The sequence below is a fragment of the Podarcis erhardii genome (assembly GCF_964252035.2).
Source record: "Podarcis erhardii genome assembly, chromosome: 11".
Taxonomy (NCBI): domain Eukaryota; kingdom Metazoa; phylum Chordata; class Lepidosauria; order Squamata; family Lacertidae; genus Podarcis; species Podarcis erhardii.
In genome coordinates this window covers 47,388,851-47,416,663 of record NC_138501.1, presented here as the reverse complement: position 1 = coordinate 47,416,663, position 27,813 = coordinate 47,388,851, and the positions used below count along the sequence as shown (strand labels likewise).

At 46.3% G+C, this 27,813-nt stretch overlaps 1 protein-coding gene across 3 annotated transcripts in view; it reads right to left on the bottom strand.

Annotated features, from left to right (window-relative positions):
• Positions 1-27,813, bottom strand: part of MYO5B (myosin VB) — a 296,838-nt gene that overhangs the window by 43,612 nt on the left and 225,413 nt on the right. For all 3 annotated transcript variants that reach the window (XM_081881337.1, XM_081881338.1, XM_081881339.1), the window contains exons 21-27: positions 27,059-27,298; positions 20,184-20,420; positions 16,191-16,275; positions 13,321-13,469; positions 12,053-12,172; positions 6,902-7,039; positions 633-698 (exon numbers count right to left, since the gene is read on the bottom strand). In XM_081881337.1, coding sequence (XP_081737463.1) covers positions 633-698; positions 6,902-7,039; positions 12,053-12,172; positions 13,321-13,469; positions 16,191-16,275; positions 20,184-20,420; positions 27,059-27,298 — 1,035 coding nt within the window. The remainder of the gene's footprint in view (positions 1-632; positions 699-6,901; positions 7,040-12,052; positions 12,173-13,320; positions 13,470-16,190; positions 16,276-20,183; positions 20,421-27,058; positions 27,299-27,813) is intronic.

The following is a 27,813-nucleotide window of genomic DNA, read 5'->3' as shown; positions in this document are numbered from 1 at the left end:
GGTTTGGCTGGTCAGTCAAAGTCATTCCCAGGGTGTGGCTGCTGCCGCATGCTGACAGCTTCTAGGAACCGCAGGTGATAGCTGAGGGCAGGGAAGGGACAAACTACCAAAGGTGGACAAACTACCCCAGAAGAAGCACAACTCTACCAGAGGTGGACAGGAGGACACAGTCCTTCAACCAACAATTTGAACTGAGCCCAGAAACTCATTGATAGCAAAAGCAGAGTTTTGCCAGCTCACCACCTGCCACATCTGAACCAGACCTAACAGGCAGAGGGGGGCTCTGAAGTCCCTGCAGTGCTCATCCAAGGACTTGGGGAGTCCCAAGAACACCCCAATTAGAGAATTTATAGGGCTCAGAGCACATTGTGGCATAAGATCGCTGAGTCAGTCAGTGGGGCCAAGCTGTGAACCAACAAGACGCCTCTCTTTGTCATAACCAAATGAAAAGGGGACAGAAAGCTGAGCATGGAAAGGAAGACCATGTGACTGTAAATAGTTAAGGCATATTTTGGTGTACCCGTCATGCAGATTTATAGAGACTGGTATCAGCAAAGCTCTTGCAGCTTTTTAGCGCCTGAGGTGGGTGAAGAGGAAAAAAAATATATCCCTGGCCTGCAAATTTCTTTTACCTTCAGACTGTTGTACGCTAGATCCGTATCGCGGTCCAAATCCATTTCGTTCTTCATTTCAATTACCTGGATGGATTAAGGAGAGAGAAAGAGAGAGATTTGATTTGACAACAGGCTACAGCGGTTAGGCTTTTTGATTGCAGCTCTGGGTCACCTTACAAAATCTGTTGTTTACTGGCAGAGCAATTTGGCCAAGAAAGAAAAGCTGAAAGAGCGAAGGGTGTTTAGTAAACATAGAATCAGATGAGAGGAAAGAGAAAAACAATGGGATGGTAAAACAGGGGCACACGCAGAGGGAATCCCTTTTCTCTCTTCTCCTAGCGTCTGTATTATTTATCTGTATCCTATTTGCTGATTCTGTTCTTCCATGCGTAGATGGCAAAAGAGGTAAAATGATGCTACTGGACAGGGGAGGGAGGAATCTCTGTCGCTAGCACAGGCCTCTGAGCCTGCAAAAAATAAAACAGTAGATAGAGGGTTGAAGCGACTCGTCATATCTTCCCAAAGTGTAGAGATTGCCCGAGGGCAGCATGCAGACATCTCTTCCACAGGATACTAAGGAATGGCATCAGCAGCAAAGGTCAGCTATCAGGCACTTGCCATGTTTCTTTAAGGCAGTCATCTGTAGCTAGCAGGAGTGGAAGTTGTTCAGGGCAGTGAACAAGTCTGACCTGGGAGTCTTAACAGTGTTTGTTCAAGACTCTTGGAATAAAAATGTCGACTGGTGGGGACCAGTGGAAAGGACCCCCTTGGAAGGTGGTGGACTCTCCTTCAATGGAGGTTTTGGAGCAGAGGTTGGATGGCCATCTGTCATGGATACTCTAGCTGAGATTCCTGCATTGTAGGGAGTTGGGCTAGATTATTTTCAGGGTCCTTTCCAACTCTGCAATTCTACAATTCTATGAAAGACTGAATTCCTGCTCATCACCTCTCAATCCCAACAGAATGGCTTCTCAGCCCTGGCTTTAGATAGAAAACTATGGGGAGTTCAAACAAGAATAATAATGATAATAATAATAATTTATTATTTATACCCCGCCCATCTGGCTGGGTTTCCCCAGCCACTCTGGGCGGCTTCCAACAAACACTAAAATACAATAACCTATTAAACATTAAAAGCTTCCCTAAACAGGGCTGCCTTGAGATGTCTTCTAAAAGTTTGGTAGTTATTTTTCTCTTTGACATCTGGTGGGAGGGCGTTCCACAGGGCGGGTGCCACTACCGAGAAGGCCCTCTGCCTGGTTCCCTGTAACTTGGCTTCTCACAGCGAGGGAACCGCCAGAAGGCCCTCGGCACTGGACCTCAGTGTCCGGGCAGAACAATGGGGGTGGAGATGCTCCTTCAGGTATACTGGACCATTTAGGCCTTTAAAGGTCAGCACCAACACTTTGAATTGTGCTCGGAAGCGTACTGGTAGCCAGTACGTATGAATGAATGAATGAATGAATGAAACAATGAATACTTGGAGAAGCAAAGTATTTTTTGTACTTGGGCTGCACTGAATGTGCCCACTTCTTGGCAAATGTTGAGATTTGGTAATATGAGAGCAGTTGTGGGATAGTGAGCAGAATGACAAACAAAGACCATGGAGACCTGAATCCAACCCCAGATAAGCTCATTAAGCAACCTTGAGTCAGTTCTCCCTCTCAGCCCACCCCACCTCAGAGGGTTGTTGCCTATCATGATGTAGTGGTTTGAGTAGCATCTGGGAGAGCAAGGTTCAGATCCACACCTAGCCATGAAACTCACTGGGTGACCTTGGGCCAATCACTGTCTCTCGGATGAACCTACCTCACAGGATTGTGAGAATAAAATGGGAAGGGAGAGGACCATGAATGCTACCTTGCGCTCCTTTGAGGAAAGCATGAGGGTGTGGAAATACAATAATAATTTTTAAATTGTTGTGAGGGTAAAAAAATGTGGGGGTGCTGGAACCAGCTGCAACCCTACTTAAAAAGGAAACATGAGAGGAATTAAACAAGAGTGCACTATGGTCCAATCGCCAGTGATTCCACAGTGCTTGGAAGACCATTAATTTTGGAAATGGGGATGTTTAAAAGCTGCGCATGGGAGAGAGAGCATTCCATGTCACTGTGTGGTCTCCAGTCGCTGCTTTGCATCAAAGTACATGGAATATGCAGGCTATTTTTCTTTCGGCTTTGGGTTGCTGCTTTTGTTTTTATAAAAAGTAATAAAAAATGAATTGCAGAAAGAAGTGGCAGTGTTATCCTACAAGGACTCTGGGTCGTGATGAGCCTTCTTTTAAATAAATGATTGTCCTTTCTGCCTCAGAAACACAAGAGAACTTGTTCATTTGCGGGGCAAGCAGAACTTTTCAGAAAGAGAACTCTCTGAAGGGTATTATCAGCGACTGAAAAAGAGACAAGAAACTGGTGGCTGGAGGGAGACTTGACGGGGGCCATCCATAATACATACTTAAAAGGCAGCTGCCTTTCTGTGACCGGATAAACAAGCGAGAAGCAAGTGCTGTCCCTTTTTCAACCCGCTTCTACTGGTTAAGAGGCACAAAGCTTACAGGCTTTCCAAAACGCATCTGGTTGGCCACAGGATGCTGGACCAGGCACCTGATCCAGATGTCTTTAACTGGATCCAGCAGGACTCTTCTTCAGCTCTTAGGTAAAGACCCTGCCCTTTCAAGCCCCAGGTGAGAGTTTTCCTCCCACTTCAAATATCATATGCAAGTGGAGGGGGCAGGCAATTCTGACCAAGACAGCAGCGCCGAGAGCAAAGGACCAGTGTTTGAAACTCCCATTGTTCTAGGTGCATTTTGTGAGCAGTTTCTGAGCTCCGGGCACAGTACTGCGCCTAAGATTTCAGATTAAAACTGCAGAGTGGAAGGAAACGAGGACTTTTTTCTGCCTCCCCACTTCCAGCTACTCTCTGAAGACTAGATAAGAGACCCTCTTCAGAATATTAGGGGGGTGGGCAGGGGAAGGACTAGACCATGTGAAAAATAAACATAATATTTTAGCTGCAGTTCATTCATTTTCAGCTTTGTAATCTTGTTATTAAAAAAAACACCTAAACATTCCATTGTTGTGCCCATAACCTAGGTTTAAGGTGCCATTTAGCTCCCAGCTTTCATATCTCAGTTTCTAACACTGCAAAGGACTAATGCTCTCCTCACCCATATCGTGGATCCCAATTTGGTTCCCCATTTCCTGCACTAACTATTTTTTGTTTAAATATCAAGTGCATCAGGGCAAGCCGTGAGACGAAATGTCATATCTAGTTTGGTCTTAACAGAGCAAACAAAGCTAGCTCCATACAACCAGTAATTTTGTGGATGGACCAGTTTGTTGGGGCTTCTGGAAACTGACAGGGGACGTTGAATGACACAGAAGTGCATCTATGATAAAGTATTGAAGAGACTTTTACTCAAATCTTCTTCCCCATTCTGCCCCAAAGTTAACTATTACTTCATTGAGCTTCTGTGGACTAGAGGCTGTCTTATGAAATGCCAGTCCATGAATGCTTACATAATTAAATTGCTGGTCTAGCATTGAAAGGCTCTTTTGTTTTTGCCTCAACAAATTAACATAGCTACCCCTCTGGAGATTATTACAACTGGTTCATAAATGGGGGCCTGTGAGAGGGGGTGTTATTGGTTTGGTTTGTTCTTGTTCTTATTATGTACTTTATAGTTTTCTTCTGCATTTTTATGCTGTGGCCGACTCTGAGATCTTTGGATAAAGGGCGGTATACAAATTTAATTATTACTAAAATTAATAGTAGTAGTAGTAGTAGTAGTAGTAGTAGTAGTAGTGGGACGTGGGTGGCGCTGTGGGTTAAACCACAGAGCCTAGGACTTGCCAATCAGAAGGTAGGCGGTTTGAATCCCCGCGATGGGGTGAGCTCCCGTTGCTCGGTCCCTGCTCCTGCCAACCTAGCAGTTAGAAAGCACGTCAAAGTGCAAGTAGATAAATAGGTACCGCTCCAGCGGGAAGGTAAACAGTGTTTCCGTGCGCTGCTCTGGTTCGCCAGAAGCGGCTTAGTCATGCTGGCCACATGACCCGGAAGCTGTACGCTGGCTCCCTCGACCAATAAAGTGAGATGAGCGCCGCAACCCCAGAGTCGGCCACAACTGGACCTAATGGTCAGGGGTCCCTTTACCTTTACCTAGTAGTAGTAGTAAATAACTGACTTAGGAATCTTCCTTATACCGAGTAAGAACAAAGGTCCATCCAGCTAAATGTTGTCTACACTGACAGGCACCAGGTCTCTGAGGTTTCAGAGATAGGTCTATCCCAGCCCTATTTAGAGACACTGGGGATTAAACCTGAGACCTTCTGCATGCAAGGCATACCCTTTACCACTATCGTCTACTAGCCAATCCTCATATAACCAGAAATGGCAGGGGCTGAACCTCAGATCTTCTGCACGAGAAGCACATGCTCTACCAAAAATGTCCCCCCAGAAATCTTGCTCAGAGTCAACCTGTGAAATCCTGTGTCTGACATTCAGAACCTCAACTGCTGTGAAACCAAGTCAAGAGTGTGGCAGGGGTGACGGCTGAGCTCGTGCCACAGATGGATCTGGTGGAAAGGAGAAAGAGGACTCTGTGCAAGCAGAGCTGCATGGAGATGGTCCCTTTCCCAGCTGCTGCCCTGATCGCAGCCAACCTCAACCCAAAATCCCCTGGAAATTTGCAGCCGGACACTTTCTGCTGAACAAAACTGGATCTCGCAATTTAGCTGGGGTTGCCAAAGCATAACTCTCTGTGCCTAAACATGTCCCCATCCTAGGAGGATAACTTGCATACTTCCTTTTGTTAACAGGTTGCATTTTAGTAAAATGCCGGAACACCCACAGCACAATAGGCAAGGATGTTCACGTCAATGATGCCTTTTCACTACTTCTTCAGAATCGAAATTTCCCACAGGTCTGGGGGAAATGGAATCGATGATACTTTGGATTCATGACAGCTCATGAACAGAGTCATTGCCAGGCCAATTAACTATACAGTGAGATAAATCATTTCAGCATTGATTGTGCAGCCCGATGATTGCAAAGCCTGTCCTCAGGCAGAGGCCGGCAGCGATAGACTAAAGCATCATAATTATGCATGGATTTCTAACTTAAGTGTGATGCCTTCCATAGTTCCAGTTATAGATAGGTAGCCGTGTTGGTCTGCCATAGTCAAAACAAAACAAATTCCTTCCAGTAGCACCTTAAAGACCAACTAAGTCAGTTCTTGGTATGAGCTTTCGTGTGCATGCACACTTCTTCAGATATATCTGAAGAAGTGTGCATGCACACGAAAGCTCATACCAAGAACTGACTTAGTTGGTCTTTAAGGTGCTACTGGAAGGAATTTGTTTTGTTTTAAGTGTGATGGTTAGACCTTAGGATCGCTGATGTTTTGGGTGTCAACAGGACACAAAGATGAAGTGAATACCTTTGAGTCGAAGGGTAGATTTACAAAGTATTTCTGAACAAAGGTAAAATCCCAGTCACCCATCTAAGCAAAACGTTCATGGGAACCTGCTTTAAAGTTCTCTTAAACGGCCCCGGCCCAGTATATCTAAAGGAGCGTCTCCACCCCCATCGTTCTGCCTAGACACTGAGGTCCAGCTCCGAGGGCCTTCTGGCGCTTCCCTCACTGCAAGAAGCCAAGCTACAGGGAACCAGGCAGAGGGCCTTCTTGGTGGTGGCGCCCGCCCTGTGGAATGCCCTCCCATCAGATGTCAAAGAGATAAACAACTACCTGACATTTAGAAGACACCTGAAGGCATCCCTATTTAGGGAAGTTTTTAATGTCTGACATTTTAATGTATTTTTAATCTTTGTTGGAAGCTGCCCAGAGTGGCTAGGGAAACCCAGCCAGATGGGCAGTGTACAAATAAATTTATTAACAATAACAGTAACAATAAGAAGAAGTGTGCATGCACACGAAAGCTCATACCTAGAACTAACTCAGTTGGTCTTTAAGGTGCTACTGGAAGGAATTTTTTTATTTTGTTTTGACCATGGCAGACCAACACGGCTACCTATCTGTAACAATAACAGTTGTTGTTATTATTATTATTACAGAACAGAATTCCTAGGACTGAACCACTTCTGACCACAGGGGGAGGGGTTACATTTTCTTGTATATCTTCACATAAAAAAACCATCCCTGCATGTATTTAATGCAGTGTCTAGTTTGAGCCTTGGATCCGCAACACATGCTTTAAAGTTTTCCCAGGAATGCCTGTTATAGATTTGAAAACCAATGTGGGTAGTAGCAGCAAAGTGACATTTTCTACCTGGGGTTTTTTGCTTTCATTTTCTCTCTTCTCCAGCTGGCTTTGCAGCTTCTTCCTCTCCTGTTCGAGTTCCCGCACTCTCTTCTGAAGCTTTAGGAAGAGGGTCATGTCCATGGCTGCCTTCTCCATGCCAACCTCCTGTGACGGAAGAGGAGAATGAGAGGTAAGCGCGGGGAGTAACCTTAATGGCCTGGAGGCGCCGCAGGAACATGCATTATACAGCAGGTCACCAGGAGCCTTTCAGCAACACCTGAGAGCTTTGAGTAAATACAGTGCATTGGAAAAGGAACGTGAGGTGGCTGCTTCAACAATCTTCTCAACAGGAAGCCAAGGAAGCACTTCTCTCCCGTCCAAAGAAGGGTTATTCCAGATGCGGTCCATGTGGCAGGCGCTCAGTCACTGGTGTTCTGCTTTGAACTGGAATAGCAGCTTTGGAATCTAAATAAGATTCTGCAGCCAAGTGGACAGCCCCTTTCTTCACTCCCAAACATATAAGGTAAAGGTAAAGGGACCCCTGACTATTAGGTCCAGTTGTGGCTGACTCTGGGGTTGTGGTGCTCATCTCGCTTTATTGGCTGAGGGAGCCGTCGTACAGCTTCCGGGTCATGTGGCCAGCATGACTAAGACGCTTCTGGCAAGCCAGAGCAGTGCACGGAAACGCCGTTTACCTTCCCGCTGGTGTGGTACCTATTTATCTACTTGCACTTTGATGTGCTTTCGAACTGCTAGGTTGGTAGGAGTAGGGACCGAGCAACGGGAGCTCACCCCGTCGCAGGGATTCGAACCGCTGACCTTCTGATCGGCAAGTCCTAGGCTCTGTGGTTTAACCCACAGCGCTATCCACGTCCCTTGAGGGGGGATAGAAGGTGCTAAATACTCTCTCCCTCTCCTTGCTGCACATCCGATCATGGTTGCTCCCTCTCACCCAAATTAAGGCGAGGGAGGGAAAATAAATGAATATAAAGGCAATGCTATTTGGAAAGAGCTGATCCCTAAAGAGGAGAGCTGGGGGAAATGGCTAGAGGAAATCTATACGGGCCATAACCCGTTCACCAAATATGCTGTTCTTGGACCAGAGACAGGCTGGCCACAGGACGTATCCAAACTTCCCTTTTGCCTCTTTCTTTCCAAGCAGAGATCCATGCTTAAAAGCTCTGTCCAAGTGACTGTTTGTTTTTGCACTGAGCTTTCCCTGCTCTTTCCCACTGAATTGAAGCAAATGCCAGTTCAGGTTTCCCGTAGATTGATGTTTGCTCTGATTGAGCTTTAAAGAGCAGGTTTTTACAGGGAAAGATCCAGCGCAAAAGAAGGAGGAGGAGGAGGAGGAGGAGGAGGAGGATGCTTGAACACAGAACTTTAGATTGTGACCATATCTGGAAAGAGCAGAGGAAAGGTAAGAGTGGATAACCCTGCAATTAACCATGTCCTGGTGACATCACATTTGGAAGACTGCAGAGCACTCTACACAAAGCTATCCATGAAGGCAATCCAGAAGCTGCAGCTGTTGGGAGAAAGTGCCAGCAAGATTGTTGTATGTGACCACACAATGGAATAATGGAGCACCACTCCTTTTGGACCTGCACTGACTGTCGATACGCTAACAGGCCAGATTCTGGCACTAGTCTATATAAAGCCCAAAATTTATTGGGAGCCACATACTAGAAAGAGTGCCTCTCTCAATATGTATTGGCACGTGTGGTCAGTGAGGGAAGGGCCCTGCTGGTGATCCCACTCATGGGGGAGATACTTTCTACAGTGGCACAGGGCAGGGCCTTCTCTGCAATGGCATCCTAACTGGAACTCGCTCCCTTTGCCAGTTCAATCACCTTCTTCATTAGTAAACTTCTGGTGTATGATCTAGCTGAGATTCCTACATTGCATGGGGTTGACCTGGATGACCAATGGAGTCCCTTCCAACTCTACATTTCTGATTCTATAATGTGTTTTTATTAAATTAGGCTTTGAGGAGTAATACAGTGGTACCTTGGTTGTCGAATTTAATCCGTTCTGGGAGTCCGTTCGACTCCCGGAACTGTTCGAAAACCAAGGCACGGCTTCTGACTGGCTGTAGGAGCTTCCTGCACTCAATCGGAAGCCGCAGAAGCTGTGTCGGACATTTGGCTTCCAAAAAAATGTTTGCAAACACACACTTCTGGGTTTGCGGCGTTTGGGTACCAATTTGTTCGGGAGCCAAGCCGTTCAACAACCAAGGTACCACTGTGATGGAAGTCATGTAGGACATAAAAACGAGGTGGAGTTTTTATAATGTTTTATTTCCACTTTTGTATTTTACTGTTGTATTTTCTGAGATGTGTTTATTTGATGGATTGGTTACTGGTAAACCACCCCATGGTCTGGCTGGCTGAAGTATACGGTAGAAATAAAAATAAATTATAAATAGAACAATAAATAACTGGACAAACAGCCTACTGAACAGCTGCATGAGGACTCCTCTACAGCTGGATTACACAGATGCTCCAGATTTTATGAGGTCTGGGGGGGGGGGGAATCTAGCTGAGCAGAGAAAACACAGGAGGGGGATATTTTGATCACAACATCATGCAGATGCCCTGTAAAAAATGAGTTAATGACGTGTGGCTATTCGACAGTAAATGTGCACTGTGGAAGCAGCCAAATTGCACAAGCTTTTGTGCAGGATGTTTCCAGCACAGATTGCACCACTAGTTCTCGTCTACCACATATATAAGGAATGAAGGTGGCTCTGTGGATGCAATGCATCCAAGCCAGGACAGAAAGAGAGAAGAAGAGTTTGGATTTGATTTCCTGCTCCATCACTACCCTAAGGAGTCTCAAAGCGGCTAACATTCTCCTTTCCCTTCCTCCCCCACAACAAACACTCTGTGAGGTGAGTGGGGCTGAGAGACTTCACAGAAGTGTGACTGGCCCAAGGTCACCCAGCAGCTGCATGTGGAGGAGCAGAGACGCGAACCCAGTTCACCAGATTACGAGTCCACCGCTCTTAACCACTACACCACACTGGCTCAGAGAAAAACCTGAGATGTGCAAGCTCTTAATCAGCAGCTTCTACTGGTGTCAGAGGCCTTGACACTTTGCACTTAATCCAAAGAGATAAAGCAATTTCACAAATCCATCTTCGGCTTCTTAGCTCTCATGGTCAGGTAACTAACGATCCTAAACACACCCATTTAACAGGGAGAGAAATGGCAGCACCGAGAGGTGAAGTGACTAAAGGCCACAAGAAAATCCGTAACAGACAAATCCATAACAGCGGTAGTCTGGCCTCCATTCCATTTTGCTTTTCACTCTAGACCCCTAACACGCCGGCCACAGAGCCCTTCAATCATAACCTCTGCCACCGGACATGCCAGCTGTACGCATTTTATCTACTCTAAGTGGTTGAAAATATTGGCCTTAGCCCTTGCACTCATTACTTCAGTTCAACACATTCTTAACATCCTAGGCAGATTAATCTTACAAGGATGGAGCGGGCAGAAATGGAGACAGAAATCTGGCCAATCCAAAACCCTGCTGGAGTCCTGCTGGCATGGTGGAAGGTGGGGGCCTTCTTTCTTGACCATTCATTCATTTTCATATTTCCTCTCTCTTTGGTCCCAAAAGGGAGGGGAAATCAGTGTGATGGCTCCAGGACTAAGGACACAATTTGGGGAGATGTTGGGGGAATGCGAGGGCTTTGCACCCAGCCCCCCACTCGCTGGAGTTACCACCTGGTAACTCCTTGCTGTTACTGATGGTGGAGTGCGAAGGGTGGCAGCAGGCTCTGTGCCCACAACGGGGAGGCTTCTTCACCCACGGACCTCCCTCTCTGGGGGCTGAGAGAGAAATATAGCCTGTCCTATGGCCCCTCAAGGGACGCGGGTGGCGCTGTGGGTTAAACCACAGAGCCTAGGACTTGCTGATCAGAAGGTCGGCGGTTCGAATGCCCACGATGGGGTGAGCTCCCGTTGCTCGGTCCCTGCTCCTGCCAACCTAGGAGTTTGAAAATACATCAAAGTGCAAGTAGATAAATAGGTATCGCTCCGACGGGAAGGTAAACGGCGTTTCCATGCGCTGCTCTGGTTCACCAGAAGTGGCTTAGTCATGCTGGTCACATGACCCGGAAGCTGTACGCCGGCTCCCTCGGCCAATAAAGCGAGATAAGTGTCGCAACCCCAGAGTCGGTCATGAGTGGACCTCATGGTCAGGGGTCCCTTTACCTTTACCTTACTGGTGAGCTTGAAGGCCAAGCAAGAATTTGACCCTGGATCTCCCCAAGTCCTCTCTGAGGTTATTACCCCCTCAGCCAAAGGAAAGCATTTATAGGAGAAAAATCACTGGGCAGCTGTTGCAGATGTTAAGCACCTACTCCCACCTGGAAGCATCTAACCATCCCCTCCCCACCTAGGTTGGGTGCTTTACTGGCCGAGGGAGCCAGCTCCCTCGGCCAATAAAGCGAGATGAGCGCCACAACCCCAGAGTCGGTCACGACTGGACCCAATGGTCAGGGGTCCACTTTACCCTTTATGGCTCCTCAAATGCTCTTCCAGGAACCTTGGGATTTTGTTCTATTAGCCCTTTTGGAGAGCACAAGGAAGCCTTCGGAGTGTCGCTCTGAATTCTCCACCAAGTCTGCATGCTGCACGGATAGATACATTAATGCCTTGTGCCCTAATGTACTTTAAAATGTTGGTTATGCTGAAAGTGTACCAGGGAGGCTGGAAATCTCTCCGAAAACACAATAGGAGTGCCTAAAGCCAGTCCTCAGGAGGGTTGGAAAGGCGCTCAGAAGCCTTTTGAAAGGAAAATATGTTATATAAATGCATTATTAACCACTCGCTTTCTTTTTAATTATCGTTACTTAATGCTCTCCGTGTACAGCCCTAACTGTTAACTAAAAGCGTGCGTTTAAAAATTAATCCTCTTTAATTGCCTAATTAAAGATATAAACAGTGCGACTTTCTCAATGTGAGGCTGAGGTTTTGACATCTGCTGCTCCCTACATAATTAGTGTTGGCTTTCCAGCAGCACAAGAAAACTTAATAGTCACATTTCAAAACCACATCTCTACTCAATCCGCCTCATTCAGAGAAAGTCATGGCACTCCGGTGACCATGCAGGGACCCGCTTAAAAACCCCCTGCCCCCAAACCCTGTTTGAATTGAACTTTCATACCTCCACTTGCTGGATGGCATCCTCAGTATCCCCAACCTCAGATGTAGAAATTGACGGGTAATTGGAGTCTGATTCCAGGCTGCTCTGGTTCGATGGATTTCTTCTGTGTCCTGGGGTCTGCTATGGAAAGAGATGACAGTATTAAAGTTACCCAACTACCACCTGCGGGCAGCTGTTCTAACAGATTGCAGAACAGAGGGAGAGAAGGGAAGGAGACTATTGCACAGGTTTTGTAGCGACCAGCTTTCTCCAGCTCTTCGTCAACAATCACCTGGCAGCTACCACACCATCAAGGGTACATTAACTTTCTCCATAAAGGTAAAGGGACCCCTGACCATTAGGTCCAGTCGTGACTGACTCTGGGGTTGCGGCGCTCATCTCGCTTTATTGGCCAAGGGAGCCGCCGTACAGCTTCCGGGTCATGTGGCCAGCATGACTAAGCCGCTTCTGGCGAACCAGAGCAGCACACGGAAACGCCATTTACCTTCCCACCGGAGTGGTTCCTATTTATCTCCTTGCACTTTGACGTGCTTTCGAACTGCTAGGTTGGCAGCAGCAGAGACCGAGCAACGGGAGCTCACCCCGTCGCAGGGATTTGAACTGCTGACCTTCTGATCAGCAAATCCTAGGCTCTGTGGTTTAACCCACAGTGCCACCCGTGCCCCAACTTTCTCCACACCAGCTAGCTGTTTTCAGAACCATAATTTTAAAATCAGGTGCCGGAGTTTGCTTTTTACCTCCTCTCCCCCCCCCCATCCTTTTTTCCTTTAGGGTCACGACTCGCCCCCAAAGAATTCTGGGAACTGTAGCTTGTTAAGGAAGCTGAGCGTCATTAGGAGACTCTTACTCGTTCCACAGAGCTGTAATTCCAAGAGTGGTTTAACAGTCCAGCCTTCTTCCGAGGGGACTCTGGGAATTGTAGCTCTGTGTGGGGAATAGGAGTCTCCTAACAAGTCTCGGCAGACTTAACAAACTACTATTCCTAGGATTCTTTTCGAAAGCCATGTTGGTTTAAAGTGGTATGGTACTGCTTTAAATGTGCAATGCAGATGGCGCCTAACTCAGTAGAGCTACGGGAGTTACACTAGTTCTCATATCTCACATAAATCTATTATGTTCACGGGATATTGCTTAGCACTAATTATTTCTGTCAGCTCAAAGAGAACACACAGGTATTTGCTGTGGTTGGAAGCGCTTCCCAAAATATAGCCAGCGAACTTATCGCAGTTGACGGAATACTATCTGCTCCTATCATAGCATCCCATTACCTTTATGATAGCCATTTCATCCCTTAAGTTGTCATATCTCTGCTCCAGCCTCGAATACTCCTGCACAAGATTCTGATAGCGAACTCTCTCCTCTTCCAGCTCCTTCTTCGTCAGCAGATTTTCCTTGACGGCATTTTGTGCAAACTCATCTTACCGAACAAAAAGAAGACAAATTTGACATGTTTAACTATTGAATTTTTACTGAAGTGGTGAGCTCCGGCACCTTTTTTCCAGAAAAATAGCACCGATTCAGGCTCTCCCAAACATCTGGAGGTAACTAGGTTGGTGAGGACTGGCCTTACAGTCTTACACATACAGTGGTACCTCGGGTTAAGTACTTAATTTGTTCCGGAGGTCCGTTCTTAACCTGAAACTGTTCTTAACCTGAAGCACCACTTCAGCTAATGGATCCTCCCGCTGCTGCGCCGCCGCACAATTTCTGTTCTCATCCTGAAGCAAAGTTCTTAACCTGAAGCACTATTTCTGGTTTAGTGGAGTCTGTAACCTGAAGCATATGTAACCTGAAGCGTCTGTAACCCGAGGTACCACTGTACTGGTATATGTTGCTGGCTTCTGAAATAAATAAGAGGCCTGAAGAAGATTCCCTCATGCTTGATCCAGAAGCTGAATAGTTAGAGCAGAATGCTGCAGCATGACTGCTGACAGGAGTGAGACCTTGTCAGCATATTACCACTGTGCTCAGAGATCTGGTTCCCCATTTGCTACTGGGTCATGTTCAAGATGTTACTGTTAATATTTAAAGCCCTTAGCAACTTGGGACCAGTTTACCTATGAGATAGTCCTACCTCACACGTGCCCACTCAACCACTTCGATTGGCACGAGCAGCACTGCTACAGGTGCCACGCAATACCTGTTCTGCATTTGTAGGAACCCGGTCATTCAGTGTGGCAGCCCCTGCCCTTTGGAACTCCCTGATTCTTGAGATCAAACAGGCGCCTTTACTGTACTCTTTTCGGTGCCTGTTTTGGATGCTTAGAAAGCTGAGGCAATCTTAATCTACTTTGGTGTTTTCCCCTTTTGTATGTTTTAAAGTAGGGTTGTTACTTTTTTCTTGACTTTACTGTTTTATCTTTTGTAAACTGCTCAGAGGGTTGTTTTTTTTTTATTAAAAAAAATCAAGTAGTGTATAATTTATGACTGATGTTTGTTCCAATTCAGGAGTAAACAGTGAGTTTTCCTAAGGAAAGTGGCAGGACAAACAGAAAACTGCTCGAATCTGAGCCTAGGAAGTGTGGAAAAGCCTCAAGGTGCACCGAGGCAGTTTCCTATGTTTGTTCCTAGTCATGGATCAGACAGTACTCATCTGATCCATCAAGCAACGTTTCTTTAGGGTGACAGCTCTAAAAATGAAAGAAAGCCCTCTGTCAAAACGATAAAGCTTGTACAACCCATTAGATAACAAAGGTATTTACTGAGCGCTTGCATTCCTCACGCACATTATGGTTTTCCCAGCCTGTTTTCTCTCTCAGCTTGCCAGTGTCTAAGTCAGTTTTTAAAAAGATCCATTCATGGTGCCTTGTTATGTTAAAGAGGCCCTTTGTTGCAGTGCAAATACTGCTGTCTGAACACCACTTCTTTGCTGACACTGTCGAGTTATTTCCCTTTACAGTTCCTCTGATTAGATCCCCAAAAATGTAACTGAAGATTGGGGAATTTGTGCGCATGTGTGGAAACCTTTTTTTTATTCCACGCTTAATTAAATCAGCTTCCCCTCCTGCTGTCTCACTTCCCTGAAAACTATTCCAACAATGTCTTTGGGAGGGAGGCGAAGTGGAACTGTTAGAAGATTAGTAAGGTAAAGGTAAAGGGACCCCTGACCATTAGGTCCAGTCGTGGCTGACTCTGGGGTTGCAGCGCTCATCTCGCTTTATTGGCCGAGGGAGCCGGCATACAGCTTCCGGGTCATGTGGCCAGCATGACTAAGCCGCTTCTGGTGAACCAGAGCAGCGCACGGAAACGCCGTTTACCTTCCCGCCGGAGCGGTACCTATTTATCTACTTGCACTTTGGTGTGCTTTCGAACTGCTAGGTTGGCAGCAGCAGAGACCGAGCAACGGGAGCTCACCCTGTCGCAGGGATTTGAACTGCCGACCTTCGGGATCGGCAAATCCTAGGCTCTGTGGTTTAACCCACAGTGCCACCCGCGTCCCAACTTTCTCCACACCAGCTAGCTGTTTTCAGAACCATAATTTAAAAAACAGGTGCTGGAGTTTGCTTTTTACCTCCTCTGGCCCCCCCCATCCTTTTTTCCTTTAGGGTCATGACTGGCCCCCAAAGAATTCTGGGAACTGTAGCTTGTTAAGGAAGCTGAGAGTCATTAGGAGACTCTTACTCGTTCCACAGAGCTGTAATTCCAAGAGTGGTTTAACAGCCTTCTTCCGAGGGGACTCTGGGAATTGTAGCTCTGTGTGGGGAATAAGAGTCTCCTAACAAGTCTCGGCAGACTTAAACTATTATTCCTAGGATTCTTTTCAAAAGCCATGTTGGTTTAAAGTGGTATGGTACTGCTTTAAATGCGCAATGCAGATGGGGCCTAACTCAGTAGAGCTATGGGAGTTACACTAGTTCTCATATCTCACTGCTAGGTTGGCAGGAGCAGGGACCGAGCAACGGGAGCTCACCCCGTTGCGGGGATTCGAACCGCCAACCTTCTGATCGGCAAGCACTAGGCTCTGTGGTTTAACCCACAGCGCCACCCGCGTCCCAGAAGATTAGTACATTTCTGCTTATCAATCACAACTAGCACTAAGGGAGAAAGGGCTCATAACACAAGGAACAAACAAAAGCAAAGCTGCCTGCCCGGTTTATCTCCAGCGTTAAATAAAACCAAAGGTTCTGCTCCTCCTTACCTTCCGACTGACACAGAATTTTGTTGTTCAGCTCCTCTTTTTCCTGCTTCAGCAGCGCATTCTCCTCTTCCAAGTCCGATATCCGCTGAGGAGAAAGCAGGAGAGCAATATTACTGTCCCACAATGTAACTCAAGGTCAGTTAACTCCGTGGAGCGACAGAGTTTCACCTGGCTGGCTTTTATAGCCAAACCGGTTTTTTGTCCTCCTTCGATCGCTAGAATAATGATACACAACAGTGAAAGGCTTGCTTTTTAAAAAGCCTACTCTAAGGAGCATTTTTTAAAAAGAATGCACAAACTTTGGTATAAATCAATGGCTAGTAGACATAAGAACAGCCTGCTGGGCCAGGTCAGTTGGGGTTGCCATATTTCAAAAAGTGAAAATCCAGACACAAATGTCGTTGAGATATTTTAAAGTCCACCCACCCCCCAAGTCATTGGCAAAATCACAAAAAGGACATGAAGGAAGATAGTCCAGTATCGTGTTCTCACAGTGGCCAGCCACATGCCAGTAGAAAAACAGGAAGCAAAACATGAGCACAAGAGCAATTCTCCCCACAAGACACGATGACTGTGTTCTGCTTCTGCTGTGAGTGGGAAGAGCAGTTGATGGAACTCACAAGCAGGGAGAATAATGTTGAGCTCAGTTTCTTTTAGCAAGTTTTCCATCGGCATCTGGTTGGCCACTGTGAGAACAGGATGCTGGTCTAGATTGGCCACTGGCCTGATCCAGCGGACTATTCTTACATTCTTAAGGTAAAGGGTAAAGGGACCCCTGACCATTAGGTCTAGTCATGACCGACTCTGGGGTTGCGGCGCTCATCTCACTTTATTGGCCAAGGGAGCCAGCCTACAGCTTCTGGGTCATGAGGCCAGCATGACTAAGCCGCTTCTGGCGAATCAGAGCAGCGCATGAAAACGCTGTTTACCTTCCCACTGGAGTGGTACCTATTTATGTACTTGCACTTTGACGTGCTTTGAAACTGCTAGGTGGGCAGTATCAAGGACCGAGCAACGGGAGCTCACCCCATCATAGGGATTTGAACCGCCGACTTTCTGATTGGCAAGCCCTAGGCTTTCTGGTTTAACCCACAGTGCCACCCACGTCTTAATGTTTAGTATAAACAGTGTTTGCTGTCTAAGGCAAACTTGGACCTTATGCCTCAGACATGAAAAAACCTTGAGACGGCTCTGTAGGTCATGGTGAAGACTCTGAGGAGAGTTTTTTAACCTCGTGTTAAAGAAAGAGAAAGAATGTCTAAGCGAAGAACCCACCCCAAACTAAACTTGACGTGAATCTGAGATACCTCCTCAGTGATTCTGATGCAATGAATTCATGCCACTGCTAGACTCCAGTGGATATTCCTGATGTCTTGTCCCCCCTCCCCCCTTTGCCACAGTGCAATTAGTCTTTCACATAACATTAATAAAAACACCTCGGATCATATTGTCTGAGGGTAAAAAAAAGAGAAGAAAAAAGAGAAGTAAAACAGAGAGGAAAAGGCTCAGTGTAACTTGAATGCTTCTCATATCCCAGAGCCAATACTGGCAAAATAGGGGACACTGACATGTCGCACACAAGGTCGTTCTATTTAGCCACAGCAGTCTTACTTTGCTGAATTGCTTTTAGGGCATGAAATATTGGCTTGGTTGGGCTGCACATGGACAAGGCTGCAGGCTGGCACCCCAAATTTCACTGTGGTGTTCCTCTCAGTCTACACAATTGCAACTCGGAACAGAACAGCTATAATTTGGAAAATTGCTACACAGAGCGTGTACGTGGATTCTGAGCTGCTGGAGAAAGAAGGCTTTATACATCAGAATAATAAAGATTTTTTTTTTTTTTGCCATCCTAGCAAGGCCAACAATACATGCCTGCTAAGCCTCATTCATCCATACAGCAGCCTAATTCTTATCTACGTTCATATAACCATTCCCCAGTTTTCTTGGCAGGCAGGAAACTGCAGAGGTATTTTATCAATAAGTGCACATGACATTTAAAAAGCCAAACCCTAAATGGATAACAGGGGCCAGTGGGAAGCAAGCAGTTTATTACAAGAAAAGTTCAAATGGCTTTTGTAAGGCGTTATTCAATGTGCATGAAAACTGGAGGGCGAGGGGGAGCCAAAAAGCCCTAATGCAACAAAATTAGAACAGCTCATTTATGAAATGATCTCTCCAAAGTATCTTTGGAGCATTAGTTCTGAACACAGCTGTTAGGTCTGTTTGTTTCGTGTGCATTGCTGCAAACGAAACAGTCACCTAGAAAAACAGCCAAAGTTTTCTGCAGTGGATCATCTTCTACAGTGAACAGGGGGACTGGCAACAAAGCAGCTACCTGGGGCACATGCCTGTGGCATCACAAAAAACTATTATATGTATTTTCCCCTTCAAATATTGTGTGTGTTGCTGCCTAACCTAGAAGGACAGAGAAGAACTCTGTCACCCTGGCCCACAAGGAACCACCTCTTTTGGAGCAAACCTATCCACCAGAAAACGTGAGAGGTAGACCTGATCTACTTATAATAAGCAATAGAATATGTTGATAAGAGCACTAAACTTGTAGAGTGGGGCTTCCTGCTTTCGAAAGCTTCCCCAAGCAAAGCGAAGTCAGCTCCCCTTTTGAGAGAGAGTTTATACAGTCTAGTTGTCTTTCTGGCATGCTACTTTTCTACTTGCAAAGAGTTTTACAAGCAGAAGCAGGGTTGTTGTTTTTTATGTATTTCCCCAAACTGCAATCTGAAGTAGTTCTCCCCTTTTGATCACTTCGTTCTGCTGTGTGCACAGAAAAAGCCAGGCCACATCTAGAATGGCAACTGGGAAAGCAGGGGTGTTCCTAGAGCCTGAGAAATTAGGAAGTTTGCCAGATCCCATTACAGCCTCTGGTCTCTCACACAATAATGGAAGACCAGCATGGTATGGCGATGCCCAGTGCCCACCTAGGACAACTGCACTGCACAAGCTTCTGGGTTTAACAAATCTATTCAGCCCAAAGAAGCAAGTAGCTACATAAGCCCAGGGCTGTTTGCAGAGTGTAATACCACAGCAAGACAAAAACAAACAAACAAGCCCACAGGATGCGGTCCTGAGCACAAAATGTACCGTATTTTTTGCTCTATAAGACTCACTTTTTCGCTCCTAAAAAGTAAAGGGAAATGTGTGTGCGTCTTATGGAGCGAATGCAGGCTGCACAGCTATCAACAGAAGCCAGAACAGCAAGAGGGATTGCTGCTTTCACTGTGCAGCGATCCCTCTTGCTGTTCTGGCTTCTGAGATTCAGAATATTTTTTTTCTTGTTTTCCTCCTCCAAAAACTAGGTGCATCTTGTGGTCTAGTGCGTCTTTTAGAGCAAAAAATACGGTAGTTTCTTATGAACAGCAGGAGTTGTATCAAGAGAAAGAACCACGTATGTAGCCTTTTTGGTTGCATAGGTTTGTGTTCAATATTAAACAGGTCCATTAATTTCCATAGAGCTACTCTGAGCACTACCTAGCAGGAAACAACCCACAGATAAACAGCAACCCATTTGCAACACCAGTTTGCAATAAATGAAGTCCTGGTGTGCAAACACTCAGTATTATCACATCAAAAGGTTCAGGGAAGAACTGCCAGCTGACTGGGCCCCTGACTCTTCATGTACAAACACCAAAATGCACGGAAAGGCATTTTCAAAGACATACGAGCTGTAAATACAGAACCAGCAGCCATCTCATACCCCACCCCAAAGGTGAGCTAAGATTATGGAGGTGTCTGCCTTCTCCCTGAGTGGACAGTCTGGTTTCACAGTAACCTTTTCCTAGGTAGTCATGTATGCAACTGCAAGGAAGAATTTGGCAGTGCAAATCTGCCTCGAGAAATGCCAGTGGACCTTGCAGATGGATGCAGAAACTGTAATCGCGAGAAATGCAAAACCAGCCAGCAAGCTTTCAGAAAGTGTGTCCAAGGTTTTGACACTGCGATACGGAAAGTCTGGCAAATCCTGGGGAGCATTACCTTTCGGAGCACATCTTTCTCCTTTGTATAGGTGTCTTCTACTATCTTTCTTTCCCCGTGAGCCTTCTCCAGGGCCAACCGGAGAGAGTCAATCTCTTCCTGCAAGCTTGCAAGCTGGTTGGCGTCTCCCTTCTTCCGCTGATATCGTTGCAGCTCCTTCTTCAGCTTTTCTATCTCGGTGGAATGAGAAGTGGCGGCTGCGGAGAACTGTTCAGTCAGGAGCTTGTATTCTTTGTTCTGCAATTTGGGGGTAGGTGAGAAGGAATATATGAACACAGCTGAGCACTTGACAGAGGTACTGTCCCCCCCACAAAGGTCCGAATACTACAATTTAAAAATATTGGGTTTATATTACTTGTTGATATCTTTTCAGTGTGATACAACTCTCTTTTAAGGATCACAGGGTGGAGAAATGCTACTATAAGCAATAATATTCAGAGGGGTAGCGTTTGTTGGTCTGTTGCAGTGACAGTCTTGTACAGTCAAACCTCGGTTGTTGAATGTAATCCATTCGGCTTCCGAAATGTTCGAAAACCGAGGCCCGGCTTCTGATTGGCTGCACTCAAGTGGAAGCCGCATTGGACATTCGGCTTCCGAAAAATGTTCGAAAACTGGAACACTTACTTCTGGGTTTTTGGCACTCGGGAGCAGAAACGTTCCAAAACAGAGGCGTTTGGGAACCGAGGTTTGACTGTAAAGCCTTTGAGGACTTAAAGTCCACTTCATCAGATGAATGGACTCTAGTCCACAAATGTGTCATAATAAATTGGTCGGTCTTGAATATGCCACAGTCATCAGTGGGAATAAACAGAAGACCTCTACTCCTGAGTAAGTGTGTTTACGATGGCAGCCATAGTTGCTGGGGCAGCCCAGTCAGATCGTTAGGGTACCAAAAAATAATAATACAGACCCACTTCTTTAAACTAGGGGTGAGCAACCTGGGCCCCTCAAACCTAATTCCACGTAGGTGGCACCCCATGGCACTTCAACCCAGCTCAAGACCTGTTCTTAGAGCCCAACTAGGAGAAAAGAAAGCGAATTTGGGAGATGGGCTGCGAGAGACAAAGTATGGAAGAGAGATGGCGCATAACCCATCACCTGTGCACATAACAGCTCCAAGAAGCACAACGCAGCCCACATTCAGAAGGTTTTTGCTGCAATGTGAAAAACCACAGATTATGTACCAGGCATACAAGTGAAACATTATGTTTGTGATAGTCAGGGAGCTGACACAGAAAAGAGGGAGGAGAAAAGGTGGAATGTATAAAATGGGCCAATGTATTGAAGCACAGTACAGCTGCTTTGTGCAGCTCTTGAATGTGTGCCCATTAAACACACCTCCACTGGTCTGCAAGTTGCCTCCAACTCTATGAACCTCTAAGAGATGCAAGACTCTCCCTTTACACTGGACGAGTTCACATGTGCAGCTAAGCCAAACTATGGATTGACACAAATGTGCAAATGCAGACACGGATTGAAGTGAAGATGTGAAGTGAAGATCACAGCTGCAGCAGTCTTCCCCTAGTCTTTCTGCGGCTAAGGCATGGTTTTGCTTAGTGCTATAGCTGAAGCTGGACTCACAGTTTTTCTCTCTCAGACAAACCATAAGTGGAAAGTGTGAATTAGATAGATTGGCCTTTATAAAAGTGAACGGAGTCAAAATTCTCCTGTCTCTAGGTAGGGCTAAAGCTTAACAGTGACCACCCACAAAGCGCTGTTGATGGTAAAGCCATTTCCTCTTCCCAGGGAGATGATGTTGCAGACTGCACACACGCCTGACCCAGGTGCATGGTGCAGGATAGCCCCAGTGCCATTGGAGTCCTTGGCTGCATCATCCCTTGGACCCACCAATGCGGTCGGTCCGGGGGTGTGGCTTGAGCTATTTAAATTGCCCAAGGTCGAGGAGTCATCCCCTTTTGCTTCCTGGTTGCGCAGTTCTCCCTCCCTCCCTAAGGTTAGGCTCTTTAGTCAGTTGGGGGGGGAGGGGTGGTAGTGGCCACCACCTACTCCTCCAAATTCAAGGGTATTCCGTTAAAGGAATCCAAGGGATGTGGTCTCTGTCCGAAGCACCAGACGGGGGGGGGGGGGAGGGGGCCCTAGGGCCATGGCATGACCCTGGGGGAGTTCCTAGTTGATGTGCATCAGCAGAGCTACCCCCACTGGTGGTTAACCCTTCCGAGACTTCCTGCAGACAGGCAGGAGTCAGATATACTCGGTTAGTTTCCAATGCCTAAGCCAATACCATTCACATTCTGTAACCAACAAAGTTGTGGTCTTTTTTAGCCCATTAACCTAAAATACTGGTCTTGTGTGTCATTATTCCTGAACATCTCGGGAGGGTTTGGGAGCTTGCCACGCAACACAGGCATCTTGAAATTGATAAGACAATTAACACACGGTATGTAATGAAAGATTCATTATTCCAATTAAAGCAACAGATGATGCAATTTGTCAAGAAGTTCAGCAATGTATACTTGATTGTCTCCACCCTCATCGCTCAGCCCAGACACTGAGGTCCAGCTCCAAGGGCCTTCTGGTGGTTCCCTCACTGCAAGAAGTGAAGCTACAGAGAACCAGGCAGAGAGAGCAGCTTTTCGGCTGTGGCGCCCTCTCTGTGGAATGCCCTCCCATCAGATGTCAAGGACATAAAGAACTATACAACTTTTAGAAGACATCTGAAGGCAGCCCTGTATAGGGAAGTTTTTTAAGAAATGTTTGACGTTCTGTTATTTTTTCATATGTGCTGGAAGGTGCCCAGAGTGGCTGGGGCAATCCAGCCAGATGGGTGGGGTATAAATAATAAAATGATGATGATTATGTCATGCTGCAGTCTCCCTTTGAATTTCCTTTGTTCAAGACTAGCAGAGTGGCAAAGGAAGCCTGTGGGAACAGGTAGGAAAGTGGTTACACCAGTACTGGCAGATCCCCCCCCCCCCCATTTCTGATTTTAAATGCTGAGAAGGGAGTACTTAGGAAGATACCTTATAACAGGGCTGCCATCAAAATGAACAAGAGCTGTAACTATCAGGCAGGCCCTGAAATGAAATTAGAGTAAAAGGTGGTTTGGGAGAGTCGTTAAGTATCTTTTAAGACTATATTTGAGAAGCCTAAGTGAATTGCTTGGAGGCTCGGGGTGGCGGTAGCGGGAGATAAAGAGCTGGCTGAAGAGGCAGAAGCAGTAATTCTTTTGCTGACGAGCCGACGGCTACATCAACATTTACGTTCTTAAAATGTTCTGAAGAAGACTGTGTGAGCCCAGGGCACTTAGAGCATCAAGTCCAAACAGGCAGCAAGGCTGGCCTGATATTCCTAGGAAATCCACGCTGAAGACTAATTAACAGCCAGCAGCACTGATTTGTGTGGAAAAAATAATCTCGGATCAACATTGTTTCTTCCTTTTATAAGCAGGAACACATTAAGGGGCAGCAGGAGAGCACTAATGATTATGCCCACAAAACTTTGATCTAATCTGTTGACATGTTCACCCCTTTTGTCACAGGGATCTGAGCGAGCTTGAGGACGAAAAGCTGGTGAAACACAATCACAAGCATCCATGAAGGCAGAGATAATTAAACTGTGAAAGATGTGTGGTAAGGGGGAAGGCTAACATCTCTTTCACACCCTTCACCATTTCAGTAGACGAGTGTAAGAGAAAACCGTATGCAGAATGTGCTGAGTCAACAACATTTCTGCCAGTTCAGCAAAAATGATGGGCAGCAAACAATTTAGAGACGATTACATCAACGCTGATGAAATTCAATCATCACGAGTCTCCATTAAGGGTGCAGGCGGGCGGAGTGGACACCCTCAAGAATAACAAGCACCAAAACTAAATCCAGTGCCATCTGACTCCCAACTTTATTCCTCCCCTGCCTTTAGGTAAAGGCAAAGGGACCCCTGACCATTAGGTCCAGTCGTGGCCGACTCTGGGGTTGCGGCGCTCATCTTGCTTTATTGGCCGAGGGAGCCGGCGTACAGTTTCCGGGTCATGTGGCCAGCATGACTAAGCCGCTTCTGGCGAACCAGAGCAGTGCACGAAAACGCCATTTACCTTCCTGCCGGAGTGGTACCTATTTATCTACTTGCACTTTGACATGCTTTCAAACTGCTAGGTTGGCAGGAGCAGGGACCAAGCAACGGGAGCTCACCCCGTCGTGGGGATTCAAACTGCCAACCTTCTGATTGGCAAGTCCTAGGCTCTGTGGTTTAACCCACAGCGCCACCCGCATCCTTTACTCCAACCTAAAAACTGAGGATCATATTCAAGGCATCTGATGGAAGTCTGCTCTTGTTCACAGAAGCTTATGCCAGCCTTCACCAACCTGGTACGCCCCCCCACCAGTTGTTTTTGACAATTCCCAACATTTGTTGTTCACTTTTAGGAACAAGCTTGTTCTATAAGGAGAGGTGAGCTATGAGCTTGTGGGCTTCCCATGGCTATCTGCTTGGCCAATGTGAGAATGATGGACTAGATGGGCCATTGCCATGATCCAGCTGCCGCCTCTTATGTTCTTCTGTCAGAATAAATGTATGCTTTTAAAAATTTGACAGATGTCAATCAGTAACTTATTTGGCTACAAATGTCGTGAGCAAGGCCAACTGATCAGACCGCTGAGGCCCCTTCTAAATCTGTATGTTTGTCTGGAGAGAAAACATCCTCCAATATTGGCACCTCTCATCCAAATGAGAACTCAGTGCTTCTCTTGCCTTCCCCAATCAGAAAATGCATCACAGGCTAAAGATCCCTATCTCCTTCATTGTTGTCTTAGCATGGCTTTTCTGGCAGTCAATAGCGATAAGCGATGGGGGAGCAGCACAATGGAGGCTTTAGAAGGAAAGCTTGGCTCTGTAGCAGGCTCCCTTTTAACATCACAGCCAATCTGTACACAAGAGGGAGTTCTCTTCAGGACTCAACAATTGTCTTCCTTAATTCAGTCTGAGCCAAGGTTAAGCAAGGCTCTTTTAAAAAACACAACAAAAAACTGCACACATTGAAGATCAGCAATTTCTTTTTGCCATCTTTTGACCTTCAGGAAGTTGCTCAATCCAAGAGCTCTGCTCAGAAATGGTTGTCCCTGTGGTGATGTGAGATGCAGAGCCAGACAGGACAATAACTAGGGCCCTTCAGGGTGAGGTTTTGACTTCCTGGCTAACCTGCAAGTCCTATGAATACCCTAACCCCACCCCAAACCCCACCTGACTTCTTCTTTTTAATTATTAAATATTTTCTTTGATTTACAGAAGTATGTGTAATGTCTCTCATGTTTTTTCCATGTAACATTTTTACAAATCAGTTTCATTTGTTGAGACATTAGGAAGAAAAGGGGTGGAGGGGAGGGAAGATGGGGGGGGGGGGTCGGGTGGCGGTGTTTCTATTTTGCTTAATGTATGTAGGGTTTGGTGTCAGTGTTACTTGTGCTGGTTCTTTGCTGTTCACTTGTGTTCCTTTGGTGGTGAGAGAGGTTGGGGTTGGCCTAGAGTGTGGTTGTTTGTTTGTGATTGGCTGCGGTGATCTTTGTTTTCATGTGTGAGTGGGGTGGGTGGGTAATTTGGAACAGGTTAGCCACATTGATTTGTATGCTGTCGGTGGATTTTTGTCATTGCCTTGTTGGGCTGTGTATGTGATTAAAGGGGAGCCATACCGGGGTGAAGGTGTCTTCTTCTGTTTGTCCCCGTGTCAGTTTCAGTTTATTGGTTAATTTTTCTAGTAGGGCTGATTCCCATACTATTTGGTACCATTGGTCCATGCTTACTTCTGACAGGTCTCTCCAGTGTCTGGCCCACCTGACTTCTTGATTGGGTGGGTATACCATTTAACCCATTCCAAGTCATGTTACCTACTGGACTGACAAAAAGCTGAGAAGATCTTGATTCAACTGACCAAGCATCCCTTCCCCGGTCCTGATTTTCAGCCCCCCTCTTGTTTCAGAACTGCTTCCTTGGAGGCTGACTTCTTCTACTTGTCTGACACTACAAGGCATGTCTTAGTATGATGGATTCTACTAATAAGAATCAACCACAGGGATGGAACAAATGTCTGTAGCTTTCCATTTCCAAAGTGAATTTGCCACAGTGGACAAGTGTCCTGAATAAAGCAAGAGATACACACAAACGCGCAAGAAAGCAATGGTGCTGCGAATTATGCATGCCATTACAGAGGGGGGCACAGGATGCCTGATATTTCTGAGCAGCAGCCCAGCAGAAGAGGCAGTGCGGCGTAGTGGTTAGCGTTAGGATCTGGAAGACCAGGGCTCAACTCCCCACTCAGCAATGGGTGACCTTGGGTCTATCACTGGGCCTCACCCCTTCCTACCCCACAGGGTTGCTGTGGGATTAACTGAGGAGGGGGAGAACCGTATATGCCACCTTGAGTACCTTGGAGAAAAGGTTTGATACAAATGCAACAAACAAACAAACAAACAAACAAACAAACAAACAAACAAGTTCCTGAGAATACTGAGCCTGAACAAAGGCAAGCACGTGATTATTGGGGTCAGGCTGTCAGTAGGGGCAAGAGTAAAAGGAGTACCCCAAACTTCATTGTATCCAACTAGCTACACACATATACATATATTGGTAAATGAACGCTTAAGGTGGATTAAAGCTCTTTGCTATCTCTGGTGATGCAGCTGCAGAATATTCCGTGGGCGTGGAAAGACAGAATCAACAACAACGGTGGACAACTTGTAGCTTGCCAGATGTTGCTGGACTAGAGCTCTCATCAGCTCCAGACAGCATGGCTAATGGTCAGGAAGGGTGGGAATTGCAGCCCAACAATAACTGGAGGGCTACAGGTTCCCCACCCATGCACCTATATCCAGAGCAGCTGAGAGGTCCAAACATACACTACATAGCAGGACTCATGGAGGGTTTACCTGTTCATCTATCTTCCTCTGCAGCTGAACCACCTTGTTCTCCATGCCAATATTGAGCCTCTTCAAGTGCTCTGCTGACCTCGCTTCTATCTTCAGGGCCTTCAGCTCTTGCTTGGCCTTCATGCGCCTGAAGTAGCATTGGAGAACTACAGCTGCACTTCTGAACCTGACAAAATGCTTCCGAGTTAGCCAGGCTCGGGCATGCTTCTGGATGATGGTAGCTTTGTGCTCCATGAGCATCTGCAAAACACAGGGATGAAGTGACCCTCAGGAGAAGTGGGGAGGGCAGGGGAGAAGAGCCCATGATGGCAATATAGCATGGCCCCATCGGTGTAACCGTAGCTGTTGTTATAGCTGTTGCGGTTTCTCTCTACCGGTATGAAGAATGCTGCCAAGGTTAGTCGTTGCATCATACAGTTGATGTATAACTTTCATACCACAGGAACCTCAGGTTAACCAGGAACTCATTTCTGCAGCACTTCATCAATCGTATCATAGCTAACACAGCAAACATGAAAAATACCTTCCTGGATCAGACCAAATGGCCATCTAGTTCAGGACTGCCATCCAACACTGGCCATCTTCATGCTCCACCCTGCCCAGACAGTTCACATGCAGGTCATGGGGCGACAGATGTTTTCCACCTATAGTGTTCTAACACTGGTGCTGTTCAGAACACATTTATGGCCAAATTCCACATTTGTTAGTAACAGCAGTTAGACACACTTTCTTGTTTGTCACACTGTGTGACATGT